Source organism: Diorhabda sublineata, chromosome 2 (assembly GCF_026230105.1).
Source record: "Diorhabda sublineata isolate icDioSubl1.1 chromosome 2, icDioSubl1.1, whole genome shotgun sequence".
Taxonomy (NCBI): domain Eukaryota; kingdom Metazoa; phylum Arthropoda; class Insecta; order Coleoptera; family Chrysomelidae; genus Diorhabda; species Diorhabda sublineata.
The window spans coordinates 1,234,259-1,256,687 of NC_079475.1; the positions used below are offsets into that span (position 1 = coordinate 1,234,259).

The 22,429-nt window shown below is 33.5% G+C and overlaps 1 protein-coding gene across 1 annotated transcript in view; it reads right to left on the reverse strand.

Moving 5' to 3' along the window:
• Positions 1-22,429, reverse strand: part of LOC130452990 (kinesin-like protein CG14535) — a 252,562-nt gene that overhangs the window by 7,628 nt on the left and 222,505 nt on the right. Inside the window, exons 4-8 of the mRNA XM_056792558.1 lie at positions 22,082-22,175; positions 12,218-12,415; positions 3,032-3,247; positions 1,715-2,050; positions 5-199 (exon numbers count right to left, since the gene is read on the reverse strand). Of these exons, the coding sequence (XP_056648536.1) occupies positions 5-199; positions 1,715-2,050; positions 3,032-3,247; positions 12,218-12,415; positions 22,082-22,175 (1,039 nt within the window). The remainder of the gene's footprint in view (positions 1-4; positions 200-1,714; positions 2,051-3,031; positions 3,248-12,217; positions 12,416-22,081; positions 22,176-22,429) is intronic.

Sequence of the window (22,429 nt, forward strand, 5' to 3'; positions counted from 1 at the left end):
TCACCTCTTAAAGCTTTACTCATCGAGCATCGATTGTCACCTGAGTTGAGGCTTGGTATGTACACGGGCGGATGTTCTCCATCTGTTGCATCGTCGGCTCTACCAACGTATATAACAGTATCAGCGGATAAATCACTACTTGATGGATCCGGTTCACTACTAGTACCTGCTGTTTTGGAACCATCTTCACCAGAGCTACCTAAAATCATTTTGTTAATAAATCATTATGATATAAATAATTGGAAACGACATACATCAAGATTTCAATTCAACATGAAACGATTTAGAGTTTCATAAGAATTTTTGAAAATGAGAAAAAACCATTGTATTTTCTCTTCCAAAATATACTCAAGCTCATTTTTAACAAATCCTGAAATTGCACTTTCTCTCGACATTGATGCGATTTTAAGAAATTATCCTATTAAATTTCACTTAACTTTTTGTTTAGCTTGCCGCCAAGGCATTCGAGGAAATGTAATGTTTTGTTTCTGTCTTTGAGTCGTAAATAACGATATCCCACTGGTTTATAGCCATATTTCCTCAATCCAATGGACTTAATCGACCAAATAACAGGCTGCAGATAAAGAAAATGGAATGATTCAGCTTATAGTCGCTTTTTTAGTTCTCTGTTAATACAGTGGACTCAGAACAATCGCGGAATATGAGGTAAACAGTAATCTATGAGAAGAAAACTCAGTAATTAAATTTAAACCTTTATTCGATATAGTTATTTCAGAGAAAAACAAGAACGAATTAAGTTAAACTCAGTATCCAATAAATTCCAGCATTGATTTTTTGTTAATGCTATGACCATATTATATTAACCATTTTCACAGGAACAAATTTTTTGTTCTAGTTTTTTCTTAAAGAAAATTAAAAACGAAAGCTTCATAGTATAGTAGTTTTTTTATTGGATCATATAACTGAAGCTAGAACGATGTTTTTCTCATCTAAAATATGTCACATTGAATATCCTTCTTCAAGGATCAACTTCTTTGGCTTTTCATCAATATAATTCTCAAAAATAATTTCACTCTCATTTGATCGAGACGTGTTGCTTTAGAATCTGCTTCTCAATTTTTATCACGAACGCTACTAACAGACATAAATCAAACACATAGAAATGAACAGGGTACTATAGAAGTTTTATTTTACGCTCAGAAGCGCAGCAAACAAATTTAGTATTAACAATCATTTATCAGACCTTATACTTTGCTATAATCACCGCTTTTAAGAAAGAAAGAATTTTAGCCTGAAACAACATTTACTAAGAAAATTCATCAGAGACCAATTTCTGGTCTCTTAGCAGGTTTTATCCAAATTTCTTAGTTTGAAAGTCTTGCTGAAGGAAGGATCGAGGTCGATACAACCTTAGCTGAAGCCGTGGCCTCTCCTATTTTTTTCCCATTTCTCATGGTCCTTGCTCTTTCAGAATCCTTGAAATTTCGTCATGTTTCTCGCGACACCAGATTAAAGCCCCGATACCATTAATCCATCGGTATGATTGTTTGCGCCTCGGATTAATCTCATAAAAATGGACTCATCCGTATTTGCATCGTTCTCTTTCCAAATGGGAGAATGGTGACCACTGGGTCTCGTCAATAACGTCAAGGTTCAACGGTGGAATTTAGTTACATTCAATTAAATACTATTTCATTTATATATTCAACCCATCTTGGAACAAATATTTGTAAGATTATTTACTTAAACTTACCTCCTGATCCATTTCCAGTAGCGGTAGAGACAAACTTGATCCTTTTTCGCCTCATCCTGTGTATCCTGGAAGCCAACTGTACCGTTGTGAGTGTATCCAAGTAGTTACTAGCTAAAGGTGATACGTGAGCTATCATTGTAGCATGACAAGTTACAGAACCAAGACATTCTTTTAACAAACGTGTTAATTTGTGCTCTTTGTACGGAAGATGTTTTTGACTATTGAATATAGCAAGAATAATATTACCAACTCCTGATAACGAGATTCCGCCACTAGATTTTCCCCGGTCTGAGTTACCTAAGTCTATGAGATGTAAACGGCTTCTACCTCCTGCAACTATGAAACATACAATTCGTATCAACAGAAAATTATAAGAATAACTGAGACATGATAATATTTCAATTCATATAAGAATATACAGCGTGAATAGTTATTACTATCAGTATCAAATCCCTTTGGTATGCTGTGAATTGCTACAATGAAATTTACGCGTAATTTATCCAATGTTATACAACATATGTTAACTGCTATGTAGTTTCTGATAACTGATTATGATCGACAATAGCTTTTCGTAACTACCAAGCTTTATTGGATCCAGATCAGCCATCTTGGGTGAAATCAGTGCATATTGTTTCTTAATAATGGACTGTGACTGTAAAGTATATTGACCACCACTTGATCACTATATAATCTATTATCATTTGTACCTAACCACCTATATCATCTGTCCTATTTCCATCAAATACAATTAACTCTTTGTCTACTATTTATAAGTGATGTTTAATGGAACACATCTGCGAAGATCGCGTTCCTCTGCCCATTACGCCATTACTGATGTTGCAATGCCTGAGCTCAGGTATGAACAATAGCCTGAAATGACTATTTCATTCTCAATTTTTTTCTCAGCATCATCAAAACTACATCTGACATCTTCTTTTTTATTTCCTTAAATTATCATATCAAAGATATTTACTGAAAATTTAGCAACAAAAATAGAGAAAAAAATTATATCGAAGTTACATCGATGGAGAGACAACATTTTGTTTTTCATTTCATGATTTGAAAATAGGAATTTATATTTGATATTTGGTGAGCTTGATATCAAAATATGGTTTTATCGTTTAGTAGCTCAAAACCATCTCCCCAGATTTTTAATTTTAGTTCAATTATTTGTGTGGATTATGTATTAATGTATTCGAAGTACATTGGGTATTTAGTCGTGTTCTCAAAACGGATCTTTATTTGATGCAATACGCTAAAATATTCACTTGTGTGGATTAAGGATGGACTGAATTGTTGCTCTAACTATTAACTTACCTCCTCCTTTTCCAGCGACGCTGTATTGATAGACATGTAGAGTAAATAAAAAATGTGAGTCTCTGGAATCTTCTCTGTGACAAGATCTACAATCAATCGCAGCATCTAAATAATGAGCTGCTCTTTCTGCACTTGGTACACGTAATTCGCAGTGGGGTGGTTGGTTACCAAATAGATGATCATCTCTAAGATACATTCCCGGCGATTGTTCGGAATCTGAAATCAAGAAATTGTAGTGAGAAGTTGACTAATATTGATAAGAAAATATATAAAGTGATTTTTATGTATGTAACGCCTCGATTATCTCGGGAACGGCTTGTACGATTTTTACATCATTAGGTCTGCAAACTCTTCACATTTATCAGAATCGTCATCTGACAACTCTTGAACCAACGTTACTTTGTGTGGATGAAACTTATCCACGTAAAATTTTCATCAGTTTGCGAAATATCAAGTTCCCTGGATATTTGTCTAGTACTCTAGTGTGGATCGTCTTCGAACAGGATATCTAAAGATTTGTTTTCCCAGTTTTTCGATTTGAAATGTTTACAATTCCCGGTACGTCTGGCCTTTGCGATAACGATAAATAAATCGCAAGGCCAGTCGTTGAAGGACGATCATCTTTCTTTATAGACGCACCACAAAACAAAACAAAAAATATAGTTTATCAGAAAGCTTTGAATTTATTAACAGACTGTATGATAACTGTGTATGTCTGCAATATCAAATTGAATCTTTATAAATAGTCAGTGTTTTGGGAAAACTCTGTTTTGTGAGTAAGCAGCATCATGTGTAATTATTCGATAATAATGATAAAACTTCATTTATACCGAGCATGTTTTTATTTTTTAATTTATTTTTCTATTTATTGACTGAGATAGTACGAAGTCTGTCAAACCAGCTAGTTTTGAATGAAAATGGACAAAGCTTTTGATTTATTGTATAGAAGAGATGTAGGAATGGACTGAAGTGCTCCCCCTCAGTAATAAGATGGAACTGTGAAAACATTAGGGTGTTTTCTACAAATAATGTGCAATCATAGTTGAATCATAATAGTTTTTTTGGACTTGCACATCAGCGGATGAAATTAAAGATTCTCCCATAGATTTTCCCACACTTTTCTGTTCTAAGCTATTATCTATTATCCGAGTATAGTGACCAGATCGTCGCTGTATTTGTTACTGCTTTTACATAGTCATCTTTCACTTTCTAGAGGTTGCCATTAAATAATAATTATTCCATCACGTGTACCACCGTGTACTACTCAAGATTCGGTTGCAGTGGATCTACTTTTTATTTCTGAATTAAAAATTGCATTTTCGAGTTACAGCCAGTTGTTTTTATGATAAAAAGCTATCTTCATACTTTTGTGATCTTTTATATTCTCAAAAATTCATTAGATATTCAGTCTTGTCAGTCTGTAGGTTCTGTTCAGAATTCGTTCTTGATATATTGATTGTACTTTGCTTAATTTTTTTTTAACCAAACTTTATTGTCAAAAATTTCAAGTGGCGCAGTCAGTAGGATACGAGTGAGTCTTTAAAAAATTTCAAAAAAGAAAAAAGTGTTTTCTTTTAATCGCTTTTGTTCGGATTATAGATTTTGTCTATAATCTATTAATATTATAAATACAGTAAATAAAGAATAGTTCATCGAATCAACCTCCCCAGCGACGAGACTTTTAAAAAAATCCTAACTCTACAGTTATTTTTGTAACGGCTGTCTGTAGAAACTGCGGTTTTTCGTTTTGAGCGGTTGGCTGCCCTGATTGTGATATCCAGAGCTGTAATCTTAGAAGTGTCGTTTTTCGCCTGCGTGTGTTTTGTGAATGCCTCATACGCTTCTGTAATCTTACATGTTCTTTGAAATTTATTGTATATTAAATCTTCTTAGTCTGTAGCTTTTGTTCAGAATTCGTTCTTAATATATTGATTGTAATTTATATAATTTTTTACAACAAAACTTTATAACTGGCGCAGTCAGTAGGATACAAGTAGATCTTTGAAGTCATCTTAGAAGTGCCGTTTTCCCCTGCGTCACGTTAAAATTTTCGAGCGGTAAATTAAATTCAATCTCGAAACAGTATGTTGCTATTTCACATGCGAGCCAAAGGTATGGATGGATTTATTTGTTTTATACTAACTTAAGATATAAAAACTTTGTTATTGATAAAGATAAATTGAATTTATAGAAAAGTGTCTCATTTATAATGTATGATTACAATGTTCACTATTTATATTAAATAATCATGCAATAAGAAAGTCTCAATGCTCAAAGTGTAGCTTTTCGTATTCTATGATTAAAATCATTCTTCGAGCTTTAGTGAAAGTTGTCCTACTGCAATTTGGATTCAAATTTGTCCCGCGCAAAAATTTCTCCATTGATCTCAATAAGTAGAGACTTCACGGTGCAACGTCTGGGATAAATATTGGATGTAGTAGGTAGCAAATTTTTCGATCTTATTCTAACTTTAGTCTTTTTGTGAAATAACTCGCTTCCGTTTAACTAGACCTGGATATAAAACCTGCACCATAAAATCTAATAGATTCCCGGAATATATATCCTAGAAACTGATCATATTACAGCTTAAGGGAATGAAAATTATAACAAAAGTGACCTCGAGAAACACGTGGAGATTATTTTTAAAATTTTTGATCCACTACTGGAAAGCATATTTCAAAATCTAATATTAAAAATACATAATTTTTTAATATTCACCCATTCAAGTGGCACTTTATATAAAACAAAAAAATTCTTCAGCGAATTGAAAGCATTTTTCATTTACAAGTTTTAGTCTATCTCTCCAAATAACAGGTAGTTCTGAAGTTCGGTTCTTCTATGAACTTTTCAAGCGAAAAAGCTTTCGTTCAGCAATATTTTCTTGCCAATTGCCAATTCTCCATTGATACATGAGTATTTCTAGTGTCAACCGAAGATATAGACCTTCCAACACCTCTCTCATCACCAAGTTATATCCGTCGTTCTTCAAGCTCGCTAGATCAGCAAAAATTATTTCCGTGAACTACTTTTATCACCAAATGCCCATTGTAACCGTTGAATACTTTGTTGTTCACTTGACCAATTCTCTAAATCTAGTTTCTTGGTGGTGAAAATATAAAAAACGCTTTTCGACTTTAATAGAGCGTTTTTAAACGGCTATAAGATTGTTGTGTTCAGCAAATCAATAACTAGATTCATAATGTGAGTGTTGCAATTTTATATCAACTACAAGCTGTTACAAATTCTGTTATAGTCGATTCTTCCATAGTAATCTCACGAGAAAGTAATATTAAGTGAAAAACCCGGCATACAATCAGATTATAAATATTAAGTATTCATAAAGATGCTCGTAAATAAAGAACGTTTTAAGCTCCTTAAAACTCCATGAAACTCATCCCTTTATTCAGTATACTCGAAAAAAAGGTCGTAAAAATGTTATAAGAAAGCTCTTCGGAAGTTTTCGATAACAATAAACCACATCTGCTACACGATGACAGGCTGTTGGCAATATGAAAGACACCTTGTTTCCTTGCTGAAACTTCTCTGGGACATTGTTGTCGCTAATAACATCAACACCCTCGTCTACATCTGCTACTTGTGTGTAATTTCAATTTTAAACATAAACATGACTGAGGATTCGGGATGTTCGAGGTGGTATATTCGGTGTCAGTGATGTTTTGAATATTTGTTTCGAAAACAGTGATAGGTATAGAACAAATACTTTACGGAGTCGCTATGAAAGTAGTCGATTTGAAAATGCACAGAAAAAAGTGAAAATCAGAATTTTTATTAGATTTCAGTATCACCACATCGATAAATCTCAAATCCAATACAGATCAAAATGCAAATGTGAACACCCTAAGGTGATTAGCCCATACTCATATCCTCATAGCTCGTTTCGATAACTAGGTTATCGTCATCAGAGACACTACATTGTGGGTGCAGTATTTTTAGTATGAATATCACTAAGGGCTCTGTCTTACCTCAGTGCTTATTAAATCGACATTCTTTCAATCTAAAAAGTGATGTACTATCAATATTAAATGTATATTCTTCTCATTTCATGCATGACTACATTTATGGTTTACTACCTTCCCTGTTCTCCGGAAGTCGAAGCCCAGCATTCTCACCATAGTATATGTGATCTTCTTCCTTCTGGGCTGTTCATTTTTGCATTCTTAACAAGCACTGTCTTATTCTCTCTTATCTACCTTGATTCAACCTGTATTTCACTCTACTATTCATTATCTTCATTCCCTATGGTATCGTGTGGAATCTTGCATTGAATACTCCTCGATTTCTTTATTTAGTCTATTCACATCGTCTGTAGTATCTGTTTCTGCTACGTTTTTAATGGTAGGTCTCACAGTCGTTATGTATTTTAGTTATTTATTGATAAAAAAAAGCACGAAAAACAAATTTTAACTGGCGCAGTCAGTAGGATACGCGTGGGTCTTTGAAAAAGAAAAACGTATTTAATCGCTTTTGGTTCAGATTATAGGCTTTGTCTATAATCTATGAACATTTATATACAGTGAATAAAGAAGAGATCATCGAAGTAACCATCCAAGCAACGAAACTGTTGAAGAATCTTGACCATACAGTTGTTTTTGTAACGATTGTCAATGAAAACTGCAGTTTTTCGTTGTGAGCGATTGGCCCTTTATTTCGTCTATTCAAATCGTCTGTAGTATCTGTTTCTGCTACGTTTTTAATGATAGGTCTTACAGTCGTTTCATACTTCTTCATTTACATTTGGTATCAAGTACTTTAATTATTCATTAATAGAAAAAAAAGCACGAAAAGCAAATAAAGTAACTCAAAGTTACTAAGATGTAGAAGCTGACTGCAACCACATATTGAAGATGACGAAACTAAAGAAATAAACGACAATAAGAACACACAATCTCATGAAATATCAAGTAGATAGCTTGAATAACGAACTTACAGTTGAACAATTTCAAAATGGTTAGGTTAGGTGGTTTGGACAGGTCAAGAGAGGAATATACAGATCAAAGGAAAAACGCAGATATAAGTGAAAAATAATTTGAAATTTATAGAAGAATATTATATGAACAGAGATGGATGGATAAGAAATTTTTATCAAGATACAAAAAGGGATCAGTCGTGGTTGAGCAGAGTTAATATCGAAGTGAAACGGTTGTCTAATAGAAAGCAGTAAAGGTAAACTGAATAGGTAGAGGTAATACTTTGATGAACTGCTATGTGATGAAATAGAGGAAAACGGAGCCACAGAAAGAGAGAGACTTACAGAAGTCACAGAAGAGAAAAGCAGTAGAGAGTTTCCAAATCATTATTTTCCAACTATATCTTTGGGGCATTCCGAAATTCGGGAAGCTTCCATTGTTTGTTTTTCATAGCTTGTTATTTTCTCTTCAAGGTATTCAATTGTATGATAATTTTTGAGTCGATTTTCAACTTACATCATATCTGTTCTTTGAACGTTACCAGGCATTTTGGTCTTCTCGGTGTTGATGAGCACGTTTAGTTTATTTGTTCTAGTGTTAAAGGAAAGTAATAGCCTTTGGAAGTTATTCTAGATATTGGAATTAATAACAACATCTTCAGCATAGCAGATCACGTAGAAAAATTTATGTCCTATTTTGAATCCCGCTGTTTTGGGCAGAGTTTCTTTATCTCAGTGAGTATCTGATTCCTGTTTGATCGGAACTCTTTAAACAACACATGTAATGTACAGCCAAAGATAGTATTTCAGAGAAGATTTTTTTTTCCTTTCCATTGAAGAATGGGGAGTTAAAGAACTGATCGAATTATTTACAATGTTCAACTATCATCTCGATAGTTATTACGTTAAACTTTCAATTTGGTTTCCAAAATAAAGAAGAGTTTGTAGTTTGAGCTTTTCATATTCTAGTAATCGTTATGTTTTTCTTAAAAATTTGGAGGACATTAAAAAAAATAAGGAAAAAATTCAATAAAAATTGAAGATCATCGCTTCTATATTTCAGCTTAAAATTGATTCAGTTTATTATAGAATACAAAAAATGGAATTTTTATGTGAAAAATCTTCTGAAAATTATCGGAAATCATTAATAAAAACAAAAAGATCAGACTTTCATATGAGTAGAGACATGAACTTATTTGCAGAATGTCAAATTTTTCCTATAAATAACTAGTCAACATACGGTATACGAAGTGTACGTACAACGACGTTTATCATGGAAAAGATTAAATATAAACAAAGGTAGAATGATGAATGAGGTATCAAGGTGTAAGTGAAATACAATCCGTCATAGTCTTGGTACAAGGGGTGAAAAGCATGGATACGAATCTACACGGCCTTAATGTACAACATAACTGAAAATACTTTACACGATTATTGATTGAAATATGGGGTCGGATCGAAATTTCCAATCATTCACTTCCATTTATTATAATCAATGTCTTATCATCTAATTTTCATGAATAAACGTGTTATAATTTCGTTATATTGTATTTAGAAAAATCATAACTAAGAGATTGAACAATTTATAATCCATTGAGATAACGATGCACCAACTCGGAAGGAGGATATTTCAGGTAAACGAAAAGGCAGGCCCGACTACTTAATAAAACTCGTGACCGATTCGATAAGAGTATTAACTGAAATTCAGTATCTAATCCACTCTGTAAAATTGAGAAATCTAAAATTAAAATCTAATTTTTCTAAATCCTTTGAATTGCATTTGAACATGTGGTAAGTACAATATATGATAAAGAAATGAGTTAGATTTAAACCTTAAAGTTGATCTATAAGATTATAACTGGGACATCAACCACAGAGCAGTGGAGGTGGTCGTAGATTTATTAATGATGGATATCTGCACACCATGAGAATCACGGAATAACGAAAAATAGCAAAATAATGAATTACATTACAGATAGAACAATTTTGACAGATGTTGAGGGACAAATGGGACAAATATGACATGTAGCGTTCTGCAGGACTTGGTTCTTGAACCAACCTTCTGGGACATACTTTATGACGACCTGCTGAGACTCAACAGTCCAAAAGACGTTACTCTAAATGGTTATGCGGACGATATAGCCGTAGAAGATATATAGAAGACTTACAAATAAAAACTGACACTTCATGACAAAAATAAAAGAATATCTACACAAGAAACGATTCGAATTAGCTGTAGAAAAAAACAGAGATAGTGATAAATGATGTAGAGCAGTACTGCTTCAATATCACTGTATGCGCTGCAATTAAAATGAAAGGGAAGCATGTCGAAGTCTCCAAAGGGATCATATAGGAGGAGGAGGAAATCCTTATTATCAGTGATCAGTCATTGATAGACCTACTAATGGAAAAGAAAAAGGAGATGGGAAATACCAGATATAAAAATATGGACGAGAAGGAATCATGGAAACTTTATCCGATTTCTCACGGATCATGGCAACTGAAAATCCTTTACTAGATACTGCACATCATACTGTCCAAATTAGAAAGAAGAGACACGGAATTGTCGTCGAACTATCAATACCAGAACCACAACTAGAAAATATCATATCATAGATGATTAAAGATCCGGATAAAAGTGGAGCAATAGGCAAAATAATAGAAGTGAATTGAAAGTTTATTGCTCATTCAGCTTTATCTCGTGATGCGCGTGTCGGGCTTTGAGAATAAAATCATTCATACCTTTCGACATATGGCTGCTAACTATTTATAGAGAAATCACAGTCAAGAAGAAACCATCCCAACAACCACGGTCCAAAAATTGTCGAGGAAGTAAGATCTGCGTTTATTCTTCATTTTAAAAACATATTGTACGAAGATTTGAAAAGAAGGAGGAAAATATAGATAAATGGATGTGAGTAACTGAAATTAACTAAAACTAAAATTGAAGTCATAAACGCTCAAATGGATCCAGGCGAAGAAATCAACAACAGAATTGGAATAACCCGAAAGGCATTTGTCAAGTATTCCTCAATGTTCCTCCACGTCAGAATAGGATTCATGGAATGTTATGTGTGGTCAGTACTGCTGGAAACTTTGACCTTGAAAGCTCAAATGATAAAAAAACTTAAGGCATTTGAGATGTGGCCTTATAGACGCATCCTGAAGATACCATGGACTGACAGAATCACCAACGACGAAGTACTAAGTCTCATTGGTCGCAAAAGAAAGCTGTACAATTATTAAGATAAGAAAAACATCTTACGCAACGACAAATACCAACTGCTACAGAGCATAATGGGACAGAGACGCATTTAAAAACGTGGTCGCTAACGTTCAATCAGAATACGGCATGAGATGAAGGAGAATAAGAAAACTGAAGCTAATTGATATGGATAGGTTCAATCCTCATCGTCCAAAATCACTTTTGCTTCCAATTTGTTCAGCAATGTAATTAAATGTTTCTTTGTCAAGTTTGTATCTGTTAGTGAATCTTGGTCTTTCTCTTGTCTTAATCTTTCTGATAGTTTGGCTCTTGCTTTTATGGGGCATTTTGTTAATTATATTGAATATTTTTCTGTCCTTGGTGGAGCTTTCCCATTGGGTTTGCCATGTCGTGAGTTGTAGTGTTGTTTTTTTCTGTTTTCATGTCTTGTTTTGTCGGATGATTTAACATACTGACTGTAAGTGTCCAAGTCGTCTGTTTTCATGCCTCTTCTTTTTTCCATTCATTGTTATCTTTTCTCTGTTAATGTTGTTGGATAATTATTTTATAACATTTGTTGAATCAACGTTTAAAAGTATTTGTTTCTGCTAACATCTCCAATTTATTGATGTCTAATTTAGTATTCTGTATTCGTAGTATTATGTCTTTGTCTTATGTAGATACCGATGGTTTTAGAAACGTCTTTATCGCTTGCATCTGTATAAATCTATACGTCTGGTGTGATGGATTGGTATAATTGTTTAGGTGGTGGTTGTTCTTTGGTTGTAACGCGTGAGTTATATATTACCTTGTGTGTCTAGGGGTCATTAATACGTCGAGTGCAGATATGAGGGCCGTTCTGTAGGCCTTTGTGATAGCTAACAGGAAAGGTATCCCCACAGCAGCTAACTGCTTGACTATTATAATGTTAGTAGTTTATCTTTTCTAAATCTCCGCTCTATACAGAAGCGTTGGTTTCACCGCTTTTCCATAGATGTATCTGTCAGTTATGATGAAAAGTAATTGTGAAACAAGAGATTATTGGTGCGCTTACCATTCGCATAACCTGCTAAAAGATCTTTGAGCTGATTCGTCGGACCACATATCTCCACTGCTGATACTCTAACTGAAAATCTAGCACCGGTCTTCTGTCTTTGTTCGTTAATTCCTTTGAAGAGCCAAGATATTGCACAAGGTATGATTCCAGGTGTATTGGCGTTCTCCGGACTTCCTATCATAGTATAAGATTTTCCTGCAACAAAATTCAATAGTTATCCATAGAATGGGATCGTCTATATTAAATTACAAGCAAATATGAAATTACTGATAGGTCTATGTTAATTGAATGAATTGAAAAAAAGCAGTTTTCTTATAATTTTTATGAAAGATTGAATGTTCAGTACGTTTATGATAAACAATGATTATCCATCAGATTCCTGGAATTGTCTTTTCCAGTCGACGATCGAAATGCAATTACTGGATTCACCTGTCCATTTAGTAGGAATATATTTACTGCTGTAGTTTATGCACCATCTTCTGTTGACTAGTTTTTGAAGTAACGTCTACCATCCAAGTTGATCCGGATACTTCAGTTGATAATCTTCAAGCATCGAGTGACCAAACTATCGAACATACAATGTTTTTCAAATGTTCTACCACCAACTCTAATTCAAAAACTGATTTGGAATGTACATACCAACATAGTAGAGTTTCAAATCCAATAAATTTCATATTATCTCATCGTGATTAATTTGGAAACTTTGGATCAAACAACAATATAAAAATAATGGAAAATCGATAAAATATCATTATCCTCGCTGACAGTTTTGAACTCCACCAAGGATCATAGGATATTACATCAAAAACAACCTAGATTGAGATATGAGAAAGTTAATCTATGGCTACTGAAAGAAGTGAAATCGATCCTCAAGTTGCTTCAAAATTTTTATAACTGTTAATTTCAAGGATATGAACATTGTAAAAATGGTAAAATTATCCATATTTGTAAAATGGTTCACTCTATTAATTAGTCTTCTGGGAAATCTCATCTCTACAATCTCCAGATCATCTTTGCAGATCTTACAATTGAATTCTTTCAACGAGTAAACCAAAAAAATGTCTTGTTATTTATGACAGTAGAGACAATAATATTTTGTAACATCTGTAGCAATAATTATCGTTTTTTTTAAATTACTTGAATGATAGGTTGTAAATTGTTTAACTAAATCAGTTTAACCTACCAATTCCTAGGGTTTAATTAAATTATAATTTGCGGACGTTTAAACTTGGTGTAACACACTGTGTAATTGAAAAAAACAGAATTAAGTCTTGGGGTAAGGTGGCGATAAAATATAGAAATAGAGACGGAAAATCGGAAAATATAAAACAAATTTAACGTTAAAGAAAATAGATGTGGATAACGGAAAATATGTAGAATCCTTAGGGTTTTAGCTTACAATATTCAAAAACCAAAAATGTCGATTTGGATATTAGTTTTTTTACACGACACGACAATTTCCGTTCGCATCCAATCATTTCTAGTAGCAATATTCTGTATATGAGACAGTTATGTAAGTTTAAATTGTCCTCGACTTCCTGATGTGATTATAGTGGAAAAACTTCAATTGAGTTCAGTGAATTGCCTCTTTCTCCAACGCACAACCACTTCCATTAAACTTTTATAGTCTTGGAATAATGTCAAGATCAATAGACTAGGAAATAATAATCGAAAAACATAGCTCTAACCCTATCGGGCATCGAATAAATCAAATTCTCAAATTCACCGGCAATTCTTCTCGAAGTACAATGTGGAGCTGATTTAAATCACTAGAAAGAAGATGACGATGTCTAACACGCCTCTCTAAATTATCCCACAAATGCTCTATAGGATTCATATCGAGAGATCGTGCAGGCCAATTCAGAACTGTAATTTCCACTTGCTCCAAGTAACAAATATGTTAACGAGCATTATCCTGCATTAAAATAATTTGCTCACCAATACATGAAGCAAATTGAATTACAGTCACTAAGAGGACTTCCTCGATGTACCTCCGAGCAGTAAGAGCCTCATTAACATGAAAATAAGTTAGATACGGGCGTGGAAATTAATAGCACCCCAAACCGTAACTGATCTCGTTCCAAAAGGCCCTGAGTCACGAATGGTACATTGAGCCAATTGCTCCCCTGGTCGTCTACATACTCTGTCTCGATAGTTTGAGTGCTATAGACCAAATCGAGACTCATCCGTGAATCAAACAGTTCAAAGTCTCAGTCTCCGAGCCACTTCAAATTTTCACATTTCACAGCTTAAACAATCGATTGTCTACTACCGTTTTTCCCTCAGTCGCCCACTAAAGGTCCTCCTACCAGTCTTCCGGAGATGATGGAGTGCATCGTGAATTGTAGACCCCACTACCCCAAGAGTTTAGGCAATATACAGCCTTCTCTGGCCAAAGCATAAGCTCGGGCTGTGTCAAAATTTGAAAAAACCATTATTCTGGACCAAAATGGAAAATAACTTGTCCATTAATCAGAAAAGGCTTGGTTAATAACTTAAAGTTGTTTAAATGTGCGAAAAACTATTCACAGTTTACAGGTAAATAAATTTCAAGACAAATAAATCAAATCTGAGTCCTGAGGGAATTAGTTCATTGGACTTAAGCCCTACATTCTCTGTAATAACTAGAATACTTACAAAAACGAACAAATTACTGAAAATTAGCTTTTCATAAGAAATTGTTATTTGTTTTAATTGTATCAAAAATATATAGAAATTTGGGCGCTTTCGTGACAAAAATATATTCCATTTTTCACTATCAAATTGATATATCCTTGATCTGAATGCTATAACATTTCTAAAGTTCTGCAAGCATGGAAAATTTGCAATTTGATAGAAGTATCGGAGTAGAACGGCAATGCATACCAAACTCTGTATCGGATTCAGCCGTTTTTCAGAGGCCGATAAGCTTTCTAAATCCCTTTTCAGAATAAATACAGCTCCCATAAAGAGGGTATATCTCCTTTGGTAAGATTAACTCTATTTTCAAGACTTTATTCTGTAGTTTAGAAGACTCAAGGCAATGGTGTCTTTAAACTCTTATTATGTGCTGAAATCAGGATATTGAGCGGTTTGTTTCAACTTAAATGAGTGGAATGAAATGGGGTTGTAATTCTGAAAAGGATTTGTTCAATACTAATAAATGAATCAATTCATTTTAACAAAACTAGTCTCACTAGGAACAATTATTTCTAGATGAAATATATTGTATATATTTATACTGTTTTTCTACATAAAAAATATATTGAGGTGATCTATAGAGTTTTATTTATGGATTTTTTGTTCGCGAGGATCTTGTAGTGATATCTACATTGTTGTCATATCTTTCGTTTCTCTGAAGAATGAACACAAAGAACGTTGTTATTTCAAATGAATTTTGTTATAAGATTTCGGTTAGGATATAAATTATTATTGTGAAAATATGATATCACAATCAATGTATGTTTTCAGTTCATTATAAATCAAATACTTTTAATTAATTAGCGTATATCTCCAGTTCTGAATCTTTTTATTATATTTTCTTTTTTGATATCATCTTATAGGTTGTTATATAATATAGTTTCTGAGGCCGGGCTACTTCACTTCCCAATAAAGTCTCTACGAACTATTATTTACTCAATTCACCCAAAAATTAGGTGTCTTGAGCTTGTAATAAAGTAAACCACCGATCAAATCAAGTAATTTGTCAAATAAGTTATTAGGCAGTCAATTAATTAAAGCGCTTGGTGGAAACTTAACCTTTAATATACATAAAAAATGGTTTGTTTGTTTATTGTACCAATATTTGATTAGTTCATTTTTGGAAATATTCGTCATACAAATAATATATGCTTTTCAAGAATCAGAAGTTTGGTTTGATGAAAAATTGATTCCTTCACTTTGGATTTACACACTCAGACTCAACATCTCTTTTGTACCATTAGCAAATTTCGCGCCATTCCAGATCACTTGAAATTTTCGATTTGTGGCGAGGTTTTCAGTGGAAGTAGCTGTAAAGAATCAGGTAAGCAGAATTCAGAGCGTCTCCTTGATAAATCTTAAAATGCGTTTGTCTGATTTTTTTAGATGGTGAACGTTTTGGTCGTTCAATTGAAGTGGTTACTCCAAGAAATATCAAGAAAGTCCCTCAATTGGTTACATCTAATCGTTATTTGGAATGAGATAGCTCAGGCCGTGAAAGTATCAGAGTTTAGTATGTTTACAATTTTGTATGAACGTTTGACTATTTTTTTCAAAGTAAATGCCTCGTTTACTCACAGTTGTTAAAAACAACGAGTTGATGATTCAGAGCAGCGTTTGGTCATGTTTACACGTTATAAATCATATTTTTTTACATCGATATGTGACAATGGATGAATCATTTCATTCCGGAATCAAAACGATCATCATCAGTCTGAACTGTAGCTGGCGAACCACGTTCTAAGCGTCCAGAGGCACAACAATCAGCTGGAAAGGTTATTGCTTTAGTATTTTGGGATGAGCATGGAATATTGTTTATCGACTATTTCCAAATAGCGAATAAGACATAGAGTTTTGGATCGTTTAAATGCACGGTTTCACAAGACAATGCACCGATTCACAAGTCGATGGCAACGATAGTTAATAGAACGAATCGCTTCCTCATCCATCAAATAGTCCAGATCTGGCCCCCAGTCACTACTGGCTATTCACTTATCTCAAAAAAATGCTCGTCGGTGAGAAATACAGCTCAAATGAATAATCAGTTGCTGGAACTGAAGCATATTTTTAAGCAAAAGACAAATCCTACTAAAAGCACGGCATCGAGTAGTTAAGTGAGCGTTGGAATGATTGCATTGCTCTAGATAGAATCAATTTTTGTCTTAGTTAGTCACACGAATTATTGAGTGATGTTTCATCTATACTTTTAATGTGAACACTACAGATTCTGCAAGTTTCTAGTTGACTAGTATCCTACTGCAAAATTACGTGTCTGGAAACAAATCTGGGTAGCTGATGTCCTTCGTTTGTATACTTATAATCGATTGAAACCCGTATACAGCGTGAACCCTTGACCTGTCCACGTGTTTTTGAGAGGTTTGAAAGTATTCAATAAAGTCAAGAAGTTGTTGAAGATGATTACCTTCGGGTCGACCTTCCAAGTTAATGATGAAAACATGGAAAAAGTCGGTAAACTATTTAGATTTGACTGTCAACTAAGTATTCGTAGGATTGCTCAATCTATGGAAATTGACAAAACTGGTCACTCAAATCCTATCTTTTGAAAAACAACGAGCTCGCGTTGTATTGACACTTTGAATGCGAATGAATCATTGATCCTGCATCGAGCGACTTTTACCTCTTTCCCAAGGTCAAATCTGCATTAGATGGAACATAATTTCAGTTTGGTGAAGCTGTGAAAGAAAAAGCAGTGCGCGTCCTGAAGAAAAAAACTTTCTGCACTATTTTGAACAGAAGGGATGATAAATAAATCTAAAGTATCAAGAAGATATGAAATTACAAGTTATTTAATAGCAACACCAGTTATTTGGATTTCTTTTTGTAGTTTTTGTTCAGCAGATCAGTTGAAAAAACACACGAAACTAGAATCATTGAAAATATTTTTATTATAACAATTTGATTAACAATGATAATTTATACAAAATTGAAGATTGATATTACTTCTTATAATCGAAATTAGGATGATGCGTGTCATTAACATCTGTATATAAAAATACTTTTGTCGTTGTTTCAATATTTTCCTCGCTTTTCTGGTAGTTTCTTCAAACTTCCCGCATATTTTTAAATTCTTCTTATACAATATTATAATGCATAAGCTTTTGCCAGCTGCGTCATAAGCTACAGCTGAAATTCTTAGAAAATTATTATTATCGTTGATATATTCATGATATTCCTTAAGGAAAAGTTGATGATGGTTTTCTATTTTTCCCAGTAAGATGCATCATATCCAATTGAAAACCTAATAAATCAAATTCTAAGTTCTCAATTCAAGAAGATTTTTTCTGACTCCCGTCTGTTCACCAGTTAATAAGGAATTTGGATCATTCCTACACGTATCATGAGGTTAAAGCTCAATGGGCCCCAAATGAAGTATTCAGAGTATTGTCTAAAGCGATATGAAACATCGTATTCGATTAAACACAAAATTTATCAAATCCTCAGGTCCCAATTCAAGAAGATTTTCTCTAGTTTCGACCTGTTCACCAGTTGATAAGGAATTCGGAGGAATTCTACAAGTATCATGAAGATAGAACTTAACAGGCCCAAAATGAATTATTATCAATGGGCCCCAAATGAAGTATTCCGAGTAATGTCTAAAGCATCGTATTCGATTGAAAACAAAATCTATCAAATGCTACGGTCCCAATTCAAGAAAATCGAGCGAAGCAACTTCTGATATACTGGTCTGGTAAAAATTGGGCTGCATTGTCATCTGCCCTGGGTTTTTCTTGTGCTTGAGTCTCTGCAGATTAACATCAACTTACATTGGAGATACACGTGGGAGGAAACTACCAAAATGGCACGGTCTGGAGGATGTCAAAGCTGAGTGAAGTCCCATTTCTTTGGACAAGACATCACACACTCGTAGATAAATGTTTTCTGTATAAAATGATGAATAATCTCGGAAAGTTTCTTTTCTATATATTCTCTATTAGTCTCTATCAAATGAATAAACGTGATGTAAAAATATCTGATTAAGTGAGTAAAATACGTGTGTTTCAGTAATAGACCTCAATATCTAGAAGGGGGAATAACAAAACCCTATAAATAACGTTTTTTACCATAATAAAGTCATAATAAAGCCACCTGTGAAAAGACACTTCAATACGATATATTAAGCGCCCTTTGCTTTTGCAAACACTAAACATATTTAAATGAACATCCTCCAGATTGGTCGCGCTCCTCGGGGAATTTCTCGTATAATGACCCATTTCGATGCAAACTACACTCTAGAAAATGCATACTGGCAGAAATCTGAGGAGAAAGTGCCTTTCTGTGATATATAAGTAGAAGCTGACTTGTTTCGTGCTCCAAGATTTTCCTTTATGTAGGGAGGACAAAGAGAACGATGAATGTTTATAACCGCGTTCACTTTCTAGATGTTAGTTTTATGGTGAATCACAGTTATATATCTGTATAATATAATAGTACGAATATTCTTAGAGAAATGATGTTGAAAAGTTCTTCTTTCTCCTATTATTAATAATAATTCTGTTAGATTCAACAAAAAATCATTCAAAACTTCGAAACGATCTTCAATGACTGAAAGTAATCTAAAATCTAATCTCTCGACTTACTTGTTTTATACTGAATTTTCCCACCAATAAACTTTCTCCCGTGAAATTAATTCTAGCGGGAAAACCTCCTTGGCAGGTATCTTCATATTCATTCTTTGACCACTAAAGTATAGAGGGGGCTGTAAAGAATTGGCCCTTTCTCCCTATTTAAGCTACTATTAAATTTAGCAATTTGAATACTTTCAAACGCATACAACAATTTATTAAATAAGCTATGTGCTTCTTAAACCGGATATTAACAGATCTCTTAGTCTGCCCCATATACTTTCGGTCACAATCACCACAGCTAATTTCATGTATACCCCATTTTTCCAAATTTCGTATTTAGGATGGTCCAACAATTATCTTAATGTATCATTGGATTTATAAACCAATTTAAGACCCACTTTGCTAAAATATTCCTTTCAATCCTTTTAAATAAAGAGGATTGAAGTTGTTTTATGGGCATTTCTGAAGGAGTAAAAAAATTTATGATAAATCCATCCAACAAACAGAGCTACCCAAATCACTATCGATGCGTGATCAAAGCATGATCACCACGCGCCTTAGCACCTATTGACTGAAATAAATATGCTTCCATACGATGGCCAATCAGATTCAACTTCAATCGGTCAAGAATATTGATTGTACTGTTTATTTAAATAAATATTTAATATATATATATATATATATATATATATATATATATATATATATATATATATATATATATATATATATATATATATGTATATATATATATACGGTGTTTGAGAGTTTGATATTTTCCTAAAATATCAGATACTGATACAAATTTGTGTTGTCATAGACCACCATAAAATACAAACAAATTGCATTTCAATATTTATAAAAAAAAACGTTATTTTGAACATTCACAAGAAAGAAATTGAAGCAAATCTTCATTCATCATCGATGAAATTGTGAGTAAAGTAGGAAATATCAAGAATTTATGCTGTATTGAGAAAATTCGAGGGTTGTCACTTAAATTTTGAGACATGGCAACACTGATGTGAATATGTCAAATCCATTATAAAGTTGGACATTTCTAATGGTGAACTGATTCAGAACATGTTGAGTTGCTTACAGATAATTGGAACATTCATCTTGGTCAAAAAATGGAATGAACTCATTTTCTATGACTTCTTATACTATATGCCTATCAACACGCTTCGATTTTGGAGATGAAGCATCATCTGGAGCCTTATTTCTCCAATTAAATCGTTGTGACTTCACTACGGTATGAATTTTGTTGAGGTCGTCAAAAATCGATTAGAAAATACAAACTAAGTGCTTAAACTGATATTGTGATATCGTAATTTGCTATACAGTGAGATTAAGACATACTGTCGGCGCTAGATACTACAAATTCAATCGGGTTGCTTCAAAAAACGTCTATAAGATTGTGACAGGCGACGAATCGGTACACTAGATATTTTTTGCCAAAAAGGTTCGAAAAAATCATCACAGAAGATGAACCATTACGACAAAGCTAGCTCTCACACATCAGTTCAAACAAGAACGTTCTTGAACATTCAAAACATTTATCGCACAGTCTTTGTTTGGCACCCAATTTTCTTTTAATGGTAATTTTCCGCGCCCTTTTTAGATTATTTTTTGACGCAATTGCATTTTTTAGTGCTTTTTATGAACTTTTAATTTCTTGGCACTGACTCTCCTTCCAGATTCCTTTCCATGGAATCTCTTTTGGACGTCGGATCATAGTGAAAGACTTATAACCCTTTACTATCGATAAGAATAGACGTCCTTGGTCTTCATAAAGAAATCTCCAAAAATACACTAATTTTTGTCATATTTGAATGCTGATGTTGTATCCTTGGAATCCTTGCTGTGTAAATAGTGGCATCTGCTCTAATTTATTTTGTTCAGGAGCGGATCAATTGAAGCAAGTTTTTCCACTAATTTAATTTTCTCTAGAGTAGTTAACGCCACAGAACCTTCCGTACGTGGGTCAGACTCTAATGATTTTCATCTTCAATGAAATTCATTCCAATATCGACTATTGCTTTCCAGTTCTTCATGTCCTGAATATGTTGGTTCTAGTCATTGACTCCTAGACTTTGAATATCTTGTACAATATGATTTTTCCATATATTTTTTGGTCTTCCTGGCAATGTTCCTCATACCCTTTATCATTTTTACATTCTTTTAATGTCTTCATATCATTTTCTTTAGTTGCACATCAACAGTTAAGACCCCAATACTCACCCAGGCTGGCAGAACTCGTTTCTATTCGATATTGAGCCCTAATTTTTTCCTCATTGTGTTAAAATAAAGTTCCGGTGTAATTTTTCATATATTATCATCAATTTCATCTTGTTTTTAGCTCATAGAGTGAGCTTATAAGAAAGATCAACAAGAGTATGAATATTGATCATAGTTCCTTGGAAGCTAATAATGTAATTGGAATATGTTTTTATACATCAATTTAAATCTACGAAAAAAAAACACGAGAAAAATAATTCACAGAAGAAAAACATATACCTACATCAGACATTCGAACAAAAGAGAATAACTCAAACAACTTTGTCTCAATAAATCTATTTTTCTTTGTAATCGAACTTACCAAGACCTGCCTGTCCGAAACAAAAAAGACATCCATCTGTGCCATTGATGACCGCGTGCACCACGTCCGTGAGGGCACTCGAACATATTTCTGTCTGGAAATAAATGAAATTTTTATTATGAAATCTGTTTTTATTTATTTCTCATACACCAGAGTAGATGGAAAATATTGAAAATGAAAATACCTTATCGATATTATTTTGTGTGTTTAGATTGGTTGATGAATGGAGAGGAGATGTTGTATTATGATTATATGATTAGTTTTCTTCTATAATTATTATGTCATCTGTGAAAATTTTGAATAAATATATCATTTTATACAGGTTATTCCTGAATTTTTTCTTTGTAG